Source organism: Talpa occidentalis, unplaced genomic scaffold (genome assembly GCF_014898055.3).
Source record: "Talpa occidentalis isolate TD23 unplaced genomic scaffold, MPIMG_talOcc4v2.1, whole genome shotgun sequence".
NCBI lineage: Eukaryota > Metazoa > Chordata > Mammalia > Eulipotyphla > Talpidae > Talpa > Talpa occidentalis.
In genome coordinates, this window is record NW_026555331.1 from 123,295,777 (window position 1) to 123,317,329 (window position 21,553).

The 21,553-nt window shown below is 40.1% G+C and overlaps 1 protein-coding gene across 2 annotated transcripts in view; it reads left to right on the forward strand.

Moving 5' to 3' along the window:
• Positions 1 to 758: 758 nt before the first annotated feature.
• SLC26A4 (solute carrier family 26 member 4) overlaps positions 759 to 21,553 on the forward strand; it is a 46,471-nt gene continuing 25,676 nt past the window's right edge. Inside the window, exons 1-8 of one of the 2 annotated variants that reach the window (XM_054692551.1) lie at positions 759 to 775; positions 1,666 to 1,829; positions 4,866 to 5,005; positions 12,327 to 12,437; positions 13,972 to 14,156; positions 14,781 to 14,945; positions 19,933 to 20,085; positions 20,182 to 20,264. In XM_054692551.1, coding sequence (XP_054548526.1) covers positions 1,669 to 1,829; positions 4,866 to 5,005; positions 12,327 to 12,437; positions 13,972 to 14,156; positions 14,781 to 14,945; positions 19,933 to 20,085; positions 20,182 to 20,264 — 998 coding nt within the window. In that variant the 5' untranslated portion in view covers positions 759 to 775; positions 1,666 to 1,668. Of the gene's footprint in view, positions 776 to 1,542; positions 1,565 to 1,665; positions 1,830 to 4,865; positions 5,006 to 12,326; positions 12,438 to 13,971; positions 14,157 to 14,780; positions 14,946 to 19,932; positions 20,086 to 20,181; positions 20,265 to 21,553 lie in introns of those variants that run through there. The other variant, XM_037511577.2, reaches the window with a different exon arrangement.

The following is a 21,553-nucleotide window of genomic DNA, read 5'->3' on the forward strand; positions in this document are numbered from 1 at the left end:
TTTGTATTTTTTTAAATTATGGTTTGTATTTTCCAGCTGAATGGCATGGAAGGCTGGTGTCCAGAAGTCCATATTTTGAAGCATTTTGGCATTTATCAAAACACTAATAATCAAGCAAGAACCTTACTGTTTACCAAACTCTCCGTTCCTTCATATTCACCTGTATTAGTCAGTTTTTGCAAGATTCATCCCAGCAGGAGACACAACAGGGATGAGTTGGATAGATTAGACTTCCCCTCAGTTCCTTCTAGTTTTGATTCCTGTCTAGTCCAGTTTGTTCCCCCCATAATTGTCCAGATGGATGAGAAGAACTTATTAGTTAAGAAAGGGAACCTTGTATGTGGGGGAAGGAGAGGAGAGGAGAGAGAGAGAGAGAGAGAATGAATACACTAAGTATCTGAATTTTATGAATGAATGAACTCTGTATAACCACCAACCAGAAGCTACTAAAGAAAGGCTTTTTAGAAATCTAAAGTCTTATTAAACACCCTGGTCGCTGCTGCTTTCGCCTCTCCACCTGGTATGAGAGCCTTGTGTCAGACTGCAGAGTTTCCTGATTCACACAACCAAGGGGTCAAGGTCAAATCTACTGGCGATCAATGACCTCTCCTTCCACGCCAGGTTCTGCTCGCCTGTAACAAATTTCCCCAGGGCCTGTCCCGCCCCTGACCTGGATCCCGCATTAGTAATTGGGAGGATCTGGGTGGCCCCTGCCAGACAGCCAGTAAAATTCACAGCCTTCCTCGTTCGGGGAAAAGGAAAGCTTGCGGGAGGGGTAAGTCTTCCTTCCGGATAGGACAGGTAGGGAGGTGGGGTTAGATAGCTGCTTGTGTGTCCCTCTTATCGACTAAGGTGCCTCTGTTGCTTCATAAATAAAACGTCTCACTGCCTTCTGCGCACGAGCGCTATAAAGGTAGAGGAACGACTGTCCCCGGGGCATTCCCGGCGGGGCACGAGCCAGAGCAGGTGAGAGCGCCACTGAAGATGCAGCCCACCCCACCCGGGCTGGCTAAACTCTCTGGGAGGCATCTCCAGTTGGGGACGGGATTAGAGTCGAGCCAAAGAGCGCGCTGCCAGGGGGCAGTACAATCTTTTTTCTGAGAAACTGAGAGCAAGAAAGGAAGCTAGGAAAGCAAGCCCAGGGACGAAATCTACTCCATGCACCCAAAGTTCTGCACCTGGGAGAGCTCGACCCGCTGATGAACTTTGCCTGGGGACCAGGGAGCGTGGCCTGAGGGTCACATCCCGGCTGGGGGCTCGTGCTTCTCCTCAGCCTGCATGCACAGCGCTCGCTCAGCGCCCCCGGCAGGATTTGGGCAGGTTTCAGAACGCGGACAGCGCCCTGTCCGCCGGCCAGAGGGGACTGGGTCAAGCTCCAGAAGCCCCCAACGCGGCGCTCACTCCCTTCCGAGTCCGGGACCGGCGGGGGCAACAAGTGCAGGTTTACCAGACCTGAAGGCCCCCAGAGCTCCGGGAGCAGGCTGGTGCGCGCCCCGAGGCGGTGCGTCCCGGGCGCCAAGGGACGCCGCGCGCAGACCAGGCTCTCGGAGATCCACTGCAACAGGTGGGGCCAGAAAGCAGCGAAGGAGCGTTCGCCTCTTTCTGTCTCTTCTTTTCTCTTCCCTCGCTCCATCTCCGACCTTTTCGCTGTCCTCCGCCTCTCAGGTCATGGCAGCGCCGGGCGGTAGGACCGAAGCGCCGCACCACGAGTACAGCTGCGACTACGTGGTGTCGCGTCCTGTCTACAGCGAGCTGGCCTTCCAGCAGCAATACGAGCAGCGCCTGCAGGAGCGCAAGACGCTGAGGGATCGTCTGTCCAAAGGCTGCAGGTAGCGGCCGCCCTGGTCGCGCGCCGGGAGTAGTGGAACCCGCCGTCTGGGAGCGCGCCGGGCGGGCCGGGCGGGGCCGCTGGGACTTCCAGCCAAGCAGGACTCCCGGCTCCGCAATCCCCAGCGCTGTCCTTCCTACCCCGGGGGTGGCTCCAAGTTTCCTCGGGACGAAGTTATTCTAGTCTCATCTTTGGGGAGAGGGTGTTCTGGGAATCCCATCTGGTTTTGTTCCTGTCCTTAGGAAAGCCGGAGTGCGTCTTGCAGAGTGGGTTTCTGCTGCCGTCTAGGGAAGGCCAGGCAAAGGAAAGTGGGGAAGGAAGGGACTCGATTAAAAAGGTGATGGGTAAATCCATCACCGGATCAGAAGTCTTTGAAAACCCGGAGCTCGTCTAGACAGGTCACAGAGATGCAGACGGCAAGCTAGAACTCAGGGGTGTAGTGTGCTCCGCGTTCTTTCTTCCTAGACAGTGGGAATACTAGGGGGGACTTAGATACCACAGCCAAAAGAACTAGAGAACTGCAAGTTTGGTTTTTTTTTTAAGATTTATTTATTTATTTATTTATTTATACAAGCATTGGGTACAGTCAGAAGCGCGGGAGGGTGAGAGAATTCACCAGAGCCAGAGCGGGGGGCAGAGCAGGCAGAAGGACCGAAGTACACTGCTGAGGGAGCAGCGGGCGGCAGGAGAGGTCTGCGCGCCATGTGGGACCCTCCTCCGGTGGCCGGGGAGCAGCCGGGGATCGAACCAGCGCTGCAGAGGCTGTGGGTAGCTTCGCAACCCAGCGCTCAACCGCTGCAGCACCAGGGAGGCCCGAGAACTGCAAGTTTTGCCCGATTTTCTTTCTTAAAACAACAACTTTCTACCATAGAACATTTCTAATACTATGCAAAAGTACACACAGTAATACAATGAACCCTCCCCCACCATGTTTTTGTCCATCACCCAACTTCAGCAAAGACCTACTCAAAGTAAGTCTTTTTTTTTTTTTTTTTTTTAGTTTATCTTTAGAACAAGATAAAAAGAAATTATTTCTTTTTTTTTTTTTTTTTTCAAATATTAAATTTTATTTTTATATTCCCCCATACAATTGCAAACGCCCCATTCTGACCCCAATCCTTCCCCTCCCGCCCGCCACCCCCCAAAAAGTGTCTCTGGTTCATAGTTTTTGTTGATTTTGATTTTCACTTTCTTATATTCATTTTCCTGGTCCCTTATTTAAGTTTTCTAGATTCCTGCTATGAGTGAGACCATCCGGTATTTTTCTTTTTCTTTTTGGCTTATTTCGCTGAGCATGATCCCTTCCAGTGCCATCCATGTTGCTGCAAATTGCATGTGTTTATCTTTTTTGAATGCTGAGTAATATTCCATGGTGTATATGTACCACATCTTCTTGATCCAGTCATCTATTTTTGGGCATTTGGGTTGTTTCCAAAGCTTAGCTATTGTAAACAGTGCTGCTATAAACATAGGGGTGCAGGTGCTCTTTGGAATTGATGTTTCTGTGTCCTTTGGGTAAATACCTAGGAGTGGAATTGCTGGATCATATGGAAGCTCTATGTTTAGTAGGTCCAGAAATCTCCACACAGCTCTCCATAGTGGTTGGACCAGTTTGCACTCCCACCAACAGTGCAGAAGAGTTCCTTTTTCTCCACATCCTCGCCAACATTTGTTGTTGCTAGTTTTTTTAATATGTGCCATTCTCACTGGTGTGAGATGGTATCTCATGGTAGTTTTGATTTGCATTTCCCTGATGACAAGTGATGTTGAACATTTTTTCATATGTCTGTTGGCCATTTGCATTTCCTCTTCAGAGAAGTTTCTTTTTAGCTCTTCTGCCCATTTTTTGACTGGATTATTTTCTTTGTTGTTGCTGAGTCTCATCAGCTCTTTGCAGATTTTTGTGATCAGTCCTTTATCATTAGTGTTGGGTGCAAAAATGTTCTCCCAGTTGGTGGGGTTTCTCTTTGTTTTTGTTATTGTCTCTTTTGCTGTGCAGAAGCTCTTTAATTTGATGTAGTCCCAGCTGTTTATCTTTCTCTTCACTATCACTGCTTTGGGTGATGTGTCTGTAAAGATGTCTTTGATGTGCAAATCCCGTAGTGTTTCGCCTATATTTCCTTCTATGTATTTTATGGTTTCAGGTCTTATGTCTAGTTCTTTAATCCATTTTGAGTTGATTTTTGTGTATGGTGTGAGGTAGTGGTCAAGCTTCATTCTTTTGCATGTAGCGACCCAGTTTTCCCAGCACCATCTATTGAACAAACTTTCTTTGCTCCAATGCATAGTCTCAAAGTAAGTCTTGTTTAATTTATCGCAATCTAGTTGTCCTGCTCCACTATTTTTTAAAGCAAATCTCATATAGTGTATCATTTTCATTATTTATGACCATAAAGTTAATCCTTTATGTCAAAAATTGAATGAACAGTAAAATGTCCAATGCCTTCGTTAATATAATTTAAAAGAATTTATTTGAATGAGGATTCAAATAATGTCCACCTACTACATATATTTTTTAATCTATAGGTTATTAAATTAAATAAAATATTAAGTAGCAAAGTACAACAAGGTATACATTCATGGTTTTAAGATTTTTGTAAAAACTGGCTCCAAGCAGTTTGTATTGCCAAAATATACAGAACATGTTTGTTTTTCTTTAAAGAAAAAGAGAAGAAGTAGAAGAAGGCGCCTGGGTTAGAAGTCTGAAAATTAATCTCCATTTAGAGTCTCCACATTGATCAATCTGTGGCTGGACCAGAAAATGAGTTCTTGTGTAGGGATATTTTCTCAGAGGATTAAAAAGGTGGGAGAGGGAAGGGAACACTTAATCCTGTGTTTTCTAGTACAGTGCATTTTGTAGAGTAGATAGAGTTCTTGGCAAAAGCATAGTAAGCACTTTAGAGTTAGCATTTTCTATGCAATTCTTTTTTTTCTAAATAGTTACAAGCATTAGCAGAATTTAGCTCAAACATTCGTAATCTGTGTATGGTTGTGAACGAGCCTGGATTGGAAACCCAGTTCTCTTGCCTTTTGACAGTTGCTCAAGAAGGAAAGCCATTGGTGTGTTGAAGACTCTCCTGCCCATCTTGGACTGGCTCCCCAAATACCGAGTCAAGGAATGGCTGCTTAGTGACATCATTTCGGGAGTTAGTACTGGGCTAGTGGGTACGCTGCAAGGTAAGATATTGGTGAATTGGCTCCCAAGTGATTGAGAGTCACAGTTTCCAATCGCAGTTCTTAACTCCCCCGGCCTCCTGTCAGTCTACACTAAATGCTTGCTCACACTCCAAGGCCTTCATCTTTTCTCCACAGCCTCATGTGGAGAGATTAACCTTTTTGTTCCTCCTCCTTAGCCTTCTCTTCCCAATAAGCCCTGCTCTTCTCTAGATACCTGTCTCCAATTAGAGCCCTATCGTCTTACCACTGGCTTCCCAACTTTAACTGATCACAATTCACAGTGACAAATGTGTATTGCACCATACTCTGTAAATACATATTTTATGTTTTGTGAACTAATGTTTATCCTCACTATAAGAGATACATTCTGATATTTACTATTCTATTCTATTCTTTCCTATTTATACATTTCAATTATGATTGTAGTCCTAAAATACTTTACATCCATGCATGATCTTGATCTATAGCTTGAAACTGACTTATGGGCAACTGCAAAAAGTACTTGAACCTGGACTACACCTAAGTATTTTTTCTGCTCCTTCTCTTATCCATTCCCTTATTTTAATCTTCTGGCAAGATGTCCCATCATTGGTGGTTTTTTTTTTAGCTGGTTTTATGCCACATTTCATAAGAATCTTGGAAATTCGTTACACCATTGGTGAATAGCAATATGGGCATTCTCCTCTGCCTGTCACCTTGTTTCTCCTCCTCCTCTGACTCCACAAAGCCTCTGGACCAGGAAAACAGAAAAATCATTAAATTTACTATAATTTTATGTAGCACCTGGTATGTCAGGCTCTAGGTATGTTGACATAAGGTACACTACCTGCTTTCAAAGCACTTGTAATTCAACAGAGGAACTAGATAATAATAATTCAACATAACAGTGGTGGCAAGGGTAGCATAGCTTGGTAAAGGAGTTTAAGCAGGACTCAACCCAGCTGTAGGGTATTAGAAATCATTAGCTGGAGGTTGAGGTATCAAAACTGAGTTTCTCTGTAGGTTAGGGTGTGGTGGGAATATATGTAGAAAGATAGCCTGAAATAGACTATTTCAGAAGTTAGTAGTAATTGTTGAGAAATGGCAAAATTTGCTTATGGAGTTCTCAAGATTATTCAGAGCAAGTTAGCGAGATTACCCAGAGGAAGGTGCTATATGACCCCCATGTTGAACATCAGCCCGATCTGCCATGTTTTCTATCACAAAGAAGGATGAGAGAGGTGGGTAGGACTGTGAAGTTCATAAATTAAATGATGCAAGTATCCGTGTGCACATGGAGCTCTCAGCTTTGATGTGGCAACACTCTGTGACTCCTGGTGACACTCCTAGTGGAAGTATCTAGTTCATGTTTGTTTAGCTCATGCCTAGCCCAGAGTTTGGCACAAAATAGATGGTCCCATAAACATTTAGTGAAAAGGATTGAGTTGCTGCCTGATAATGAATCATCTTTACATATGAAAAAATTCAAGCTCTATGTCTCCCAAGATTTCATGGATAAATATCTTAGAAGAAATAATTTTAATTTTAGTCTTGTTTATGAAATATCAGACACTATGCTCATGACTTTGGACTTTTATCTCATTTAATCCTCACAACAACTATTATATCCATTTCAATAAAGTCTATTAAATATTGCCCAAGGTCATGGAGCTGGTAGCAGAGATGGAATTTGAACCCAGAGTCTAAATCCTAGGATCTTAATTTATACACCATGTAGCTCCTTACTTTATGAGTAATATGTTTTCCCGAAAAATTATCTGCATGATATCTTTATATCTTTAATACATTTCTGTAAGGTGAATTTCTGGAAGATTAACCAGGCTCATTCATATACTCATTCATCATCTGTCATTGTTTTAAAAATATTTATAGAGCAGCTCTGTTTGTCAGCCGTTAGTTATGGGGATTCAGCAGTTAATTGACAGGCACAGGTACTGGTTTCATGGAGTTCATTTCAAGGGTGGACAGTGGAATTAAATAAAAAAATAGATATTTACAGATTGTGGTATTCATTGTAGTGAATCAAACATGCTATAACAGGGATTCATTTGGGGAGGGAGGGTCAGTTTTAGATAGAATGATCAAGGAAGAGTGAAATTTTGTTAGAGACCAAAGGACGAGGAGACAGCCACATAATGAACAGACAAGAGACCACACTAAAAGTGCAAGGACCCTGAGGAGAAGAAAAGGTTAGAGTGTTTATGGTGGAATGGGAGGAATTCCATTGTGGGTGGGGAGCAGCAAAGGGAGGGGAGACAAACAGATAGAGCTAGCAGGGCTCTAGGCACCTCACATGCCTCACCTAAGTCCCAGGCCTGAGGACAGGTTATCAGTTTGAACCAGATCCAACAGGAGGTAGGGAGGTCTGCAGAGGTAAATTTTGGAGCAAGCATCGCTGATCCATACTGATAGCATACTGTAGATGAAAATCACAGATGACTCTGAGGGTTTTGGCTTGAGCAACTAGTTATATTATTTATTACAAAGACAAAGACTAGCTGAGGAACAGGTTTGGGATGGTAACCAAGTATTTCATTTTGAACATGCTAAGTCTGAGGTGTGTGTGAGACATCTGAGTAGTGATGCCAAAAGTTGAGGTGGAGCTACCACAAATGTGAATGTCAGATAGAGGTCTGGGACAGAGAGAGCTTTGAGGTAAGGAAGCTTTCTGTGTAGGGGCTTTGCAAAGCAGTGGAATGCCTGTGCTTTCCTCAGCAGGAAGGGCAGCCAGGCAGGCAAGAGCTGGAGTACTTAGAGATCTGGGAGGTGAGGGGGCCATACAGAAACCCCAAGGTGAACTGTCACCTGATAGTGGGCTCTGGAAATTAGAGCAAAAGAGCAATTGGAGAGATGAGGCATCAGAAGTGGAGAGGTATTTTTTAAAAAGGATGGAAGGCCTTCCTGGCGGCGCAGCGGGTTGAGCACCATGTTGTGAAGCTGTCTGCAGGCTCTGCAGCACCGGTTCGATTCCCAGCCAGCCAGGGAGAAACCCACATGGTGTGGCAGACCTCTCCTGCCTTGCCCACTGCTCCCCTCAGTAGTGTCTTCGGTCCATCTGCCTGTTCTGCTCCCCGCTCTGTCTCTGGTGAATTCTCTCACCGTTCCACACCTCTGATCTGTACCCCAGTTCTTGTATAAGTAAAAATAAATCTTTAAAAAATATATAAAAATAAAAAGGATGGAGGGACCAATAGTGTCAAATTCTCTTGAAGGGGAGCGCGCAGTGATGGAATACAGGCAATACTTTTAGGCTTGCTATGAGGAAGTATAGAAAATGGCTGTAACTGGGGGAAGATAAGGGATGAAGGTTGACTGCTGTACATATAGGAGATACTGGAACATATTTGTGTACTAATGGGAATTATCTAGTAGAAAATAGATTTGTGGTCCAAGAGGTGGAGAAGCAACTAAAGGTTGTGAGAAGGAGCCCAGATGCATAGGTTCAAGGTCAGAAATGGAAGGGTTGCTCCTTAAGCAGGAGGGATATTTCTTCCATTTTCAAAGGAAGAAAGACAGACAAAATGGTGTATAGAGAGGTTTGAAATGTTGGTGAACAAACAAATCAGGGGCATCTCTTCTATTTTTGGATGAAGTCTAAGATTCTTTTTTTTTTAAATCTGGTCTGTGTAGAGAAGGAATATGCATAATTTGAGGAGAGCAGGGGAAGTTTGAGTTGTGTCAGAGAAAGAAAATCATACTTATGAGAAAATGTAATTGGACTGACATGCAGAGTCCAGCTGGGGCTCCTGGTCATGAATTTTACATGAAACTTGTCAGTCCCAATGTGGATGATCCTCCTTCATGTTATAGACCAGCTCAGATGCTGTAATGGAAATGATGGATGTTTGGGTTCTGCCAGATGAGGGTTTTGCCAGACAAGAAAAGAGGAGAGAGAGAATCAAGGGAGTTTAGAACATTTGTGTAATTCCAAGGATAAGGAAGCAAGGAAGACTGGAGACAGAAGAAAGTGGATTGGCTAGTGGATTAGAAGCCTCCTGAGGACAAAGAATGTTCTAGTAAGGATTCCAGAGGAGGTGAGCTAAAAGACTAAGGGGCTGTGGTTGAGAGAAGAAAGCCCAAAATAGAGATTTTAGAGGCAGTCCTGGAATTTTAGTGATGGCATAGTCTGTGTTATAACCACTGATTGGGCAGCTATGGAGTTAGGGGTGGAACTGAACAGAGAAGACAGGCTCAAGTCACTGTGAAATTGGTTGCTGCTAAGGAAATTGGAATTTTTGTGACTCTTATTATTAAAAAAAATTTCATCACACAGCAAAAGATAAGCGCAGCTCTTCAGTGCTATTTTTTTATTCACAGTTATGGGGAGCCTGCTCTCCACTTTTGCCTTCTAGATACTTCCAAATGTTTATTAGCACCAACTTTATCAGCATATGTCACCACCCTACACATTAAAGATATCAACACAGAGGTTCCGTGATTCAAACCAATGGCTTAGATTTCTTTGCAAATTGTATAATTTAAAAAGTTATAACAAAGTTCCTTTAAAGTAAAGGTGATTACATATATTTCAGTAGCAATTGTCCTTAAGTAGGACATGGTGTGAAAACTGGAAAAGTCCCCATTTTCCATGGCTCTAAGTACTGCAGATCCCAGGTTAGGGATGTGGAAGTTTGAAAAAAGTGTATGGAAAATAGGTGTGCTTTCATTCTCTACTCCTTTATTTTTCTTAACTTATCTTTGTGAGTCATCTTCCCATTCTGTATTCTGGAAACACTGATTATTGCAGTTCCTTGTAATTGATATATTAAAACAATTGTGTTACTAATACATATTTTTCTAGACTGCAAACTCTGTCAGGGCAGAGACTTCGTTTTGTTCACTCCTGTATTCTTCCAACCTAGAATAATTCATGGAACATAATCAATAGTTGTTAAATGAATGAATAAATGCATACTCATTGTAGAAAACTTGAAACTACATATAAGGAACATGAAAAAAATACTTCCTGTGCAAACTAGACATCACCTTTTATCTTGCCATATAGATAACCCATTGTAGGGGCAGGAGGACATGGAGCAGGATCTCTATGATTCGAGCTGACAGGGTAAAGGAGGAGTCCTGGAGCCCTCGGTGGCTTTTCAGGCTTTTATTGGGATTTACCAGGCACACGACTGGCAAGGGGTGCTGGGGGCCGGGAGGCTGGCAGGCCTTGCAGCCCCCAGCAAGTCTTCACTCTTTGTGGGCCCCCCGGCATTCTCTGGTGATCTCTGCTTCTCTTCTGCTCTCATGATTCTTCTCTGCTCTCCTCTCTCGTGGTTCTGCTTCTGCTGGCGTCCCCATGACGCCGCCCTTATAAGCCCAGTCTTAGCCCAGGTGTACCCACTTCCGCTTGCCACACCTATTCCAGGTGTCCGCCATCAGGCATGCATTCGGGACCACAGGGATCCCTCATCCATCCTAATGGCGGGAGGGCAGAAAAGGCTGATTATCATTTACTTACCCCATTAATTTCTTAGCAAATACCCTACTAGAGACATAAATGCATATCTTCATAAAAATATAAAGAAATGTCTGTGGATGACCAACTATAGATTTAGGATAGCAATTGCCTTCTGAGAATGGAAGGAAGAAAGAGGATGCGACTTAGGAAGAGTATACAGAGAGTTTCAACTGCGCTGGCATTCTATTTTGTTAACTGGAGGGTGGATTGTAGGAGAAGTTATTTAATCAGGCTTTTTTCACCACTAGCCTCTGTGGTACCACCCATGGTCTTGATTATGTTAACGCAGAGGGCGCATTGGTGTAGGGCACACGTGCCTGATTGTGGATACCTAAGCATGGGTGTATGCGCATGTGCAAGTGTGCACACCTGTGTCCAGGCGGGAGGGGATAAAAGGCAGCGTCACCCTGAGAGGGGGCTCAAGCTGCTATCTCCCTGCTGGCTTGTTTCCTCTGTGCACCACTAAACCTGGGAAGCAGACGCCAAGGGCTCCCAAGTTCTGTTTTAAACTGTTAGAACCCATGGTGAGCCTACCCAGCCTGGGATGGTTGTACAACATAGATACATGGGGCATTTACTATATTTAGTTTCTTATATATCTGACTTATATGAAAACTCTTTCCAAATTTTTATGCATGCAATACATATATTTATTTTTTATGAAAGTAAGAATGTGTATACTTACCACGATTTTGGATTCTTTTTCTCACTTTTTCCCTTTTACCTCAGATCTGTCCAAATTAGTAAACATACTTCTATCCATGACATCAATTTATTTTACAGAATCACAAGGTATAAAGTAAAATTTAGTTAACCTTTTCTCTTTTGAGACATTCATTCAGTAAATAATTTGGGGCACCTGTGGCCACTATAATTAGGTTGTTGCCAGATTTTTTTTAACTGTTATAAATGTGATCCTTTATTAATGATGCAAGGGTCAAAGGGCTGGATTTTCACACTCTCTTTTTTTTTGTTTAAAGATTCATCCATTTATGCATATAAGAACTGGGGTACAGGCCAGAGGCGCAGGGGATGAGAGGACTCACCAGAGACAGAGTGGGAAGCAGAACAGGCAGATGGACTGAAACTGCTGAGGGGAGCAGCGGGCAAGACAGGAGAGGTCTGCTATGCCATGTGGGTTTCTCCCTGGCTGGCCGGGGATCGAACTTGTGCTGCAGAGACTGCGGACAGCTTCATAGTGCGCTGCTTAACCCCTTGCGCCACCGGGGAGGCCCCACATATACTTTTTTGTTTGAATCTAATGTCTCTTGCCCAAGGAGAAAGGCAATTCAGGAATGACGGTGTTCCTTAGAACATAAAGAAACAAGCCAGACGGAACTGTCATTGCACAAAACTGGTCTGAGCCTCTGGTCTGAACTGACGAAATGTTTTTCTTTAACTTTTATTGAGGTAACATTGGTTTACGTCGTTGCTTATGTTAGAAGTGTAGGTTCTTTCAACCCCCCACACTTTGAGGCATTGTTGCCATATATCTCATCCACCATCAGAGCACCCACCATACTCCCACCACGGTCCCTGGTGCTCCCTCCCGCTTTGTTCTGGCCCCACCTTTCACCCTCAGGAACTTACGAAATTTTTAATCAGCAACTGCCTTGACATTTTTCCACTTGTCTGATCAGCAGATGATTGACTTACGGATCAACTGAGTCAATTCATTTGAGCAGATGATGCGTGTAGATGCAATCACTACCCCACCTGATTGGGATCATATTCTACATCTTAGCAGAGCCGCTCAGGACAAGCTGCGAACTGAAAATATGTACTAAAAGGTCTTTGTTTGCACACTGGAAAGATACCGTGACTTGTTTGTGAGTTTCATCATTCTCGATGTATTTTCAGGCATGGCGTATGCTCTGCTAGCAGCAGTTCCTGTGGGATTTGGTCTCTATTCTGCCTTTTTCCCTATCCTGACATACTTTTTCTTTGGAACATCAAGACACATCTCCGTTGGTAATTATTGTGTTTATTCATGTTTAATATGTTTTGGCTTATGTGAATTATGCTTTTATATCTTGGTTAATGTCTTCCAAGGAAATCAGGCCTCAGTCCTTTGCCTGCTTCTTCTATTCAATGATGCAATGGTTCTTTTCAGCTTTTAAAATACTATGCCATTACTTAGCTTTATACTTAAATTTTTTTAAGAAGCAGAAAAAAATGGGAAGATTTTTAAATTATGGCCTACCTTCAAATTTTAGCATGTTTTGATTTTTTTTAATGTAATTTGACTCCATATTTAGAAAAAGTGTTCTCTTCCAAAATAAAAAGGGACATTGGAAGAAAATCTTCAAGAGGTCTTTGAAGGTACTGTCTTACTAGACTAACAGCATTTTACTGAATTATGTTAATCAAATACATATTCATTATTTCATTAAAGAACACACTTATTTTAAGTCACTAATATTGGAAGGCTGGCAAAATCCTGCCAAAACAATTTAGACAGTAAGCTTGGCTTTGTTTCTTGGTATGGCTCAAAATAGGTTTATTTCCTGTCTTTCTTAAAATTTGAATTCTCTTTTGCTAGAATGTTCTAGCAAGTGAATGTTTTAATGCTATTTTGTGACTTTGACATTTATACTAGAGATAATTTTGCGCCTACATCCATCTGCTGGCTAGACGTGTTTACCTGGACAATCCTCTTGAAACAAATACAGTCATCTACTCTATCCCCAACCCTTGTCCTTACTTGTATCTCCCTTAGTATCTAGCGTATTGCTGTGTCATTAGAAGGCAACCAAAGAGAGGTTATTGATTGAAAGGACTTCCTACTATCCAATGCTTGGAAAAGTCAGGAACATAGAAGCTGATTGCTATTCTATACATTGAGACACTGCAGGTTACTGGATTTTGGTACTAAGTCTTCTCAACCAAAAAAACTTCCATGACCAAAGAATAGAATCATTATCATGATGGATAAAAAAACATACGTGAGCAGAGTAGTTGTTGGAAGCAGAGGACTACTTTTTAAACCTAGAATCTTACAGAGAAAAAGAAACTATACATTTTCTTCGCAATTTCTTTATCTTAATTTGAACACCGTGATATTGATCAAAGCATTTATTTACATAGACATTAAGATATTGGATGTTCTAGGAAACGAGTGTATGTGAAATAAAACAAGATGGATCAAGTGAAGACACAGATTGTGTGCCACCTCCACCAGGAAACCTTCCCTGACAACCACCCCCTGCTATCCCTCCCCGAAACCCATATGTGTGAAGATAACATGAAGATAGATTAGATAACCTTCCTGTGTACTCACAAAGCATCCTGAATGCTGTATTATAATTGTCTACCTACATGGTTCTCTTATTCCATTTTGGAGTCACAAACGCCGTGAAACATTCATGTTTTAGAGTCTCCGGGGAATAAACAATGTATTTCCTAATCACACCTAAGCATTCCACACATCTTTCTAATTCTATGTAGATACAAACCTAAACCTTTGTGATGAGTAATTATTAATTGATAGAAACTTTCCCCCCAGGACCTTTCCCAGTGGTCAGTTTAATGGTGGGATCGGTTGTTCTGAGTTTGGCCCCCGATGAAGACTTTGTCATATCCAGCAGCAATGGAACAGCATTGAATGCTACCACCATAGACTTTGCGGCTAGAGAAGCAGCCCGAGTTGTAATTGCCAGCACACTGACTGTTTTGGTTGGAGTCATACAGGTAATGGACTTATAGGTAAAATATGGATTGGTGTGATTTTTACTTGAAATAACCTCACTGAAAATCCTGTTTGCTCAATGATTCATTGAAAAGGAAAACAAAGCAATTTCCTGGGCCCAAAAGTTATTTTCAAAATTATATTATTTTAGATCAGATGCTAATATAGTCAGCTTGACCCTCCTTATTAAGACTCATTTGTCATGAGTCAGAGACAGGGAAAAAAAAGGGAGAAAAACATGTGTGATTCAAATGAGGATGAGGGAAGAACCCATAAAGGAGAAAAATATATTCTGGTGAGCTGAACCATGGGATCAGAACATCATAGAAATGATCCACATGATATTTGCTTTTCTTAGTACATAATCTAGGATACTTCCAGGTATTGTAAAATACCTTGAAATGATGAAATAAGGGAAAACCATTAAATATGGTTTTTAAATTTTAGAGTGGTAGAGGAGTGAGATAGTGTATTAGAGAAATCACATGTATCTTCTACGAGTTGTTATGGTATAGGCAGATTACCAGAGCTTAAATTGGTGTTAAATTTAACTGATTAATATTTCAAGAGAGTTGGTTCTTTTCCCAGGCAGACTTTTCATTTCCCCTTCTTTCTTCTTGTTCTAGTTGATCTTTGGAGGATTGCAGATTGGATTTATAGTGAGGTACTTGGCAGATCCTTTGGTTGGTGGATTCACAACAGCTGCTGCCTTCCAAGTGCTGGTCTCACAGCTAAAGATTGTCCTCAATGTTTCAACCCAAAACTATAATGGAGTTCTCTCCATTATCTATGTAAGTGTTGCTTCCTTCCCCAAGAATGCTTACTAAGGAAAATGAATTCTTTTCCTTCTTAACCTGAGTCTGGAGAGCTTAGATTTTCATGTAGTTGTATTTTTTGGGAGCCGTTGAAAACTTTCTCTGAAAGAAGCAAATACATCAGAACTAACATCTAAGAAGGCAGATTTCGCAAATCATTGTTCTCAACTGGTCCAGTGGATTCAGAAGTGTCACTCTATTTAAAAGTATTAATGAAAACAAAGTCCAGTGAAATCTGGTCTTGACTATAACAGAGTTGAGTTCTAGTCTCAACTTTGCCTCTGTCAAACTAAATGAACTTAGGCACATTATGTAAAATAGTGGCTGAAAGAGCAAGATGGACCTGGATGACCTAGATTTAGGTCCTGATTCTACTATTTATTGGCCATTTGAGCAAATCACCATGCTTTGGTTTCCTTCTGCAAAATGGAGTTGGTGATAGTATCTATCAAATAAGTTAAATGAGGATAGATAGGAAGCACTTGGACCAGAGTTTGGCATATGACAAGTACTCAAAAAAAGTAGTTATTTTGAAATTATTATTTCGCATCTCAAGGCTTCTTTTCTATTTGTAAAATGAAATGATTGGAAATGTAGCTCCCTTCTAACTCTGAGTCCATCAAATGCATAATGTAAATGTCTGAGCAATTATAGATGAAAGGGAACATTAGATTCAGAGATGATTCAACATGCAAAAGAGATGCAAAAGAAGGATGTAGATCACACTAATTAGATTTGAAAAAGTTCTTGCATCTAAATAAATGTTCTATATAAAGCATGTTGTTGATGCTTAAAAAATGGTGATAATAGTAACATGATGTCACCCCAGTTTGGGGAAAATGATACTATGCAAAAATAATGTGCCAGCATTAACAGTGGCATTAGAGTCTTTTAAACCTAAAACAGTGTAAGGTCATGCAATTAGTGAGGTGATCATGCATTTGGTCAATTTCACAACAGTGCCATAATCCCACGTTACTCCATCCATTCAACAAATATTACTGAGTGCCTAATTACAAGCTAGGTATTTTGCTTTAGTTGGGGGAATAGGTGAAAGAGGCGGTATAGCATAGTGACTAAGATCATGGGCTTTGAACGTCAATAGACATGAGTAGGGGTCTTATTTTCACTCCTTACCACCTATGTGATTTGGGGCTATTATATAACTTCCCTAAGCCTCAGTGTTCTCAATTGTAAAATGAGGAGTAATAATAGCAGCTACCTCTAAGAGTTGTAAGGATTAAAAAAGAAAACTGGTGTAAAGCAGTTAGCACAATATCTAACACAAAGTAAGAACTCAGTTTATTATCTTCCTTATTATGAGAAACGATTCATGGAACATACTGTTCATGTCCCAGGGACGCAGTCTGTGGAAGACCTTAACCCAGGCTTTTGTTGACTCAGCACTGTGTTTGTCATTGCTGTTTTTTTCCTTTGCTCACTTTGAAACCTTTGGACTACCTTTTTCTGATAGACTCTCTCACTTTTGCAGCCCCTGATACATCTTGCTTTATATTGCTTTCATACTTTCCCTGTCTGCAGTTCATTCTTTTATTCCTCCATTGTTGTTCATTCAATTCATCAATTCACTGATTATCTATTGACTTTGGACCATGTGCCAGGCACCGGTCACTTCCTTAAAAATTCAATGACTTCTGAATCCACCAAGACATCCCTTGATGAGTGTGTCCACCGCCTTGCATGCGCATTGCTCGGCCTACATCCACACAGATTGGTGTAGGTCATTGCTATAGGATCTCAGCAGACAGGGGTCTAAAATAGTTGTGGTTTCTTAGCACTATGTTTAAGATAAGCTTGGTGCATATGATCCCATCTTTCCCAGGGACAAAAGAGAGCAGGAAACACTAGACAAGGTCAAAAATAGTTTTTAAAACCAAACAGAATCATTATGTGACTTGACTGATGTCCTATTGAGAATTATTCTTAAATTATGATTTCAGTCATCCCTATGTGATGGTGAATATAAGCTTGCTGTTCTGAAAAGAAGGAATCAACAAGTCTGGATATGATTGAGGAAGGGTTGAGTGAGTCACTCAGTACCTGAACAGGGAATTTTGCTTGTGATATTATCTGTTGCAATCATTCATGAAAGAATCCTTCGACAGATGCAGAGAGGTAGTGGATACCTCCATGAAAGACTGCAAGATTGTTGTAAGATGCTTTCCTTGGAATGTAGTTAACATCCCTTTTGTTAGAAGGTTGTACTTTGAATTGTCTCCCTCATCCCTCTCTCCCTCCCTCCCCAAAGGAAATAAAGGATACAAAGAATAGGAGGAAATGTTGGGGGGAGAGAAGAAAAAACAATAAATTTCCTCATACATAATATCAGGTATATATTTTTTTCCTCTTGGGCTTCATATATCCATACTGGGCATGAAAGAAAAAAATGATCTCAGCAAAATGTTTCTAAAATTCTCTAAGCATGGTAGGAAATAAAGTAAAATGTTTCCCCTGACTGAATAAAATCTCATTATCATAATTTGGACTATTCAAAACACTAGGCTGAGATATAGAGTCATATGCACATACATATTTTAAACATATTTTAGTAAATATTTTAAATTAGAATCACTTTGCAGTGTCTTCTTGGAGTCTCATTTCTATAACTTTGAGTATGGTCTGACAACTTCAGTTTATATGGGTGAGTTTTCTTTGTTCACATAGGTTCAACGTGGTGTTGTAGAACTTCTCATAAGAGTTCCCAAATGATCATACAAAATATAGACAACAGTACATATGCATATGCTGGGGATGCATTGTGTAACAAATTGATTTTAGTTTTCGCCACTCATATTACATTTTTATTACACCAGAGGTGATTTTTTCCCAAAGGTCAAAGTGACTCTCAGAGGTTAAATGGGAATCCTGCCTGTAGTGATCACTTTTATAAGATAAATATTTTTAATTGTTATAATCATTCCAATGGTTTGTTTTTAAGTCTAGATTTTCCCAACTTGAGTTGAAACTAAACCTTTATTGTATATATGATTCATTGAAATATTATATTTAGCTCATGAATGAATAAGTGTCATCAGAGAGTTGTTTCTGGAAAGGGCCAGACTGCAATCCCTTCAAAATTCAGATATATAGGGTTGTTTGTTTCTATGTCAAATGTCCTAAGTTCTTGAGTTATAATGTCTGAGTTTGGTAGTTTTTCCATTTTTCACTTTTCACTCTGCTGTCACTTGCATCAAAGTATATGGATTTAGCAATATATGACTCTAAAAATAGACAAGTAAACTTGTTAGTACTGGATTTAAAGTAATTCTCAGCACTATCAAGCTCACCAGCTTGTGCTGGTGCGAATGAGTTCGATCCCCAGCCATGGAGCTAACCCACACATGTCGCAGCAGACCTCTCCTGTTTCACCCGCTGTTCCCCTCAGCAGTGTAATTCAGTAGATCTGCCTGTTTTGCTCCCCACTCTGTCTCTGGTGAATCCTCTCACCACCTGCACCTTATGCCCCAGTTCTTGTACGCATAAATAAATATAAATATTTTTTTTAAGAAAAAAAAAAAAAAAGCGAAAATACTCTCTGAGGGAAGGTTCAAGAGCCTTCCTACAAGTCAAATGCTTGAACTCTAACTCAGCATTCGTGGAATGTATTTTCCTTGTATACTAACTTTCCCCCTCATTTCCTTACTCTTGAATGCTGCCCAAAGAGCTGAGGCTGTTTGCTAAATGACTCCTAGAATATTAATGTCCATTTTATGCAGTTGTTACTGGATTGTCATTATACTTATTTTAAGGATAATTGATCTATAAATACATTGCAAATTATAAAATGTTCCACTCCTTTTTCAACATATAATATATATATATATATATGGACAAATTTTTAAAAAGTAATATTCACTGGTTGATATTTTGTGTCCAAGTATTGAGGAATACCTTTTCAAGTCATGCCCTCTACTGAACTGAAGTTGATAAAACAAAGATATTAGTGTTATTTCCTGGGATTTTCCCATGCTAATCTCCTTTGATTCCTAGAAATCTATTTGTAAAACAAAACTAGTTTTTCTTAAGCTGGTTTGCCTCTCTACTTGGAAATAGTTATTTTTAATATCATCTTAGTTTAATTTTAAACTTAGTATCAAATTAATTTCCAAAAATGTATGCTTGATCTTATATATCAACTCAATCATTTTTCTTTGCCCTAAGGAAAGGATCAGTCCAAGTGTATTATGTATAGATAAATTATTTTATTTTTTTAAATTTTATTTTTTTAAGATTTATTTATTTATACATACAAAAATTGAGGTACAGGCCAGAGTTGTGGGGGGTGAGAGGATTCACCAGAGACAGAGTGGGGAACAGAACAGGTGGATTGACTGAAATACACTGCTGAGGGGTGCAGCAGGCGAGTCAGGAGAGGTCTGCTGTACCATGTGGGTAGCTCCCCAGCCAGGGATTGAACTCATGCTGCAGTGGTTGCGGCTGGCCTCATAGGATGTGTCTTAACCCCTTGTGCCACCAGGGAGGCCCCTAGATGAAGTATTTTAAGTATTTATTATTATCATCTATATCTTTCCTATTTAAGAACTAGCTTTCCTAAAATACTAATTGAGGCTTTTTCATTTAGTCTCAATAATACCATATCAATAGGGTGAAAATTAGACCACATACTAGCACCTATAAAACCACTTTAAGCTATAAATTTTTAAAACTTTTCTCCAAGTAAAAAATGTATATGATGATGTATTTTTTAAAAATGATCTAATTTTTTGGTAAAAAATATAGGTAAGAAAATAGAAATCATCCATAGTTTTACCACTCCAAGCTAACTTTCATTAGTAACTTGGTACACACACACACACACTGCAAGAGACTGGATATATTAAATGGTCTCTGAATTAGTCACACATTTTATATGAAATTCCTAAGTGCTGTTTGATGATGATTTTTCCTATGAGGACTATATGAAATTATTTTCTTTTTACAGACCCTTATTGAGATTTTTGCAAATATTGGTAGCACCAATCTTGCTGATTTCACTGCTGGAATACTCACCATTATTATCTGTATGGCAGTTAAGGAAGTAAATGATCGATTTAAACACAAAATCCCAGTTCCTATTCCTATAGAAGTAATTGTGGTAAGTAAAATATTCAGCATTAGTTTGACAAAAAGTAATTGTTAAAACAAATGGAGCTTTGTTTTGTTTTTTTTTACATCTTTTGTTTTATTTCAGACAATAATTGCTACTGCCATTTCATATGGAGTCAACCTGGAAAAAAAATACAATGCTGGCATTGTTAAATCCATCCCAAGTGGGTGAGTATGGCATTCTCTTAGGCAATACTAACAAATTAAGCCAGTACTTTCTATTTAAATGAAAACTTTTATTATAAATTTTATTTCATTGGTGTCCCTTCAATAGTCTTATTTGTGTGCCATCTTAAAGAAACACTCATTTGTGCTCACTATCAGATAAAGTTCAAGCCATTTGTTTAGAAGCAATCTCTCTTTTTTCTTCATTTTCTTAAAATGTGGCAGGAGAGGTACAGTTAACACCAGACTCCTGATTTAAACTTATATGCATAATTATAATGTCATATAAATAGAATCATGGTTACTCACATTTATTGCACTGAGAACAATCTGCTAAAGGAATCAGGGACATCTGGCCTAAATTTTCCACCATTTAGTTTAATCAATCTTAGATAATAATTATATAAGTTGTTTCTTAAATAAAATGCATTATTTTCAAGGGAAGTTTTATATATTTTTAGTAGCTGGGGAATTAGAAGAGTAAAGCAGTGAGACCCTTTGTCCATCTCTGTCACTGTCTAGTTCTGTGGGCTTGGGAAGGGAGGATTGTCTGACAAAACAAGGGTAATGACAACTGCTAAACCTTGTGCTGGTGAAACACCAATGAGATCTCTCATAAAATGCATGAGTATATACCAGGAGTCTGGTGCTATAATTTTATTTCACAGGGTTAGAAAAGAACCCAGATGGTTATTAGATATGTAACATTTTGGACTAGATTTGCTGCTACACAGTCAATACTAGCTTCCCTTTCCTTAAAACTAGCCGAAGAACTTGTACCAGTCTTTGGTTCCGCATTTTCTTAATAGTAACTCCTCTGTCTAGCTAAGTTCCAGTGCTTGTTTCACAAGGAACTTCAGTCTTTCCACCTGACTAGTCTTACGATTTCTTCTAATATTTGTTCAAGAAATATTTGGAAAATGACAACAGGCTACCTGGGACTTCATTTACATTTTATTTATTATAGTGTTTCTCCAACTTCCCTTTTTGTAAGCATCACAGGAGGCCCTTGTTAATACAGATTTCCTGGTTCACAGCCCAAGTCTTTTAGAGTAGAGGCCTAGCAATTAATATTTTTTAAAGATGCTTCAAGTAATTGTTATGACCAGGTAAATTTGGGAAACTCTTCATTAAAGAACTAACATTTTCATGGTGAATTCTAACAGTAGGAGGAATATAAAAATAAAAACTTGAGTTCTGATATATTCACTCTACCAATTAGATTATTTGGGTAGTAATAAACTATATAAAACTATATTTTATGTGTCCTTTTTATCAGGCATCCTGAGATG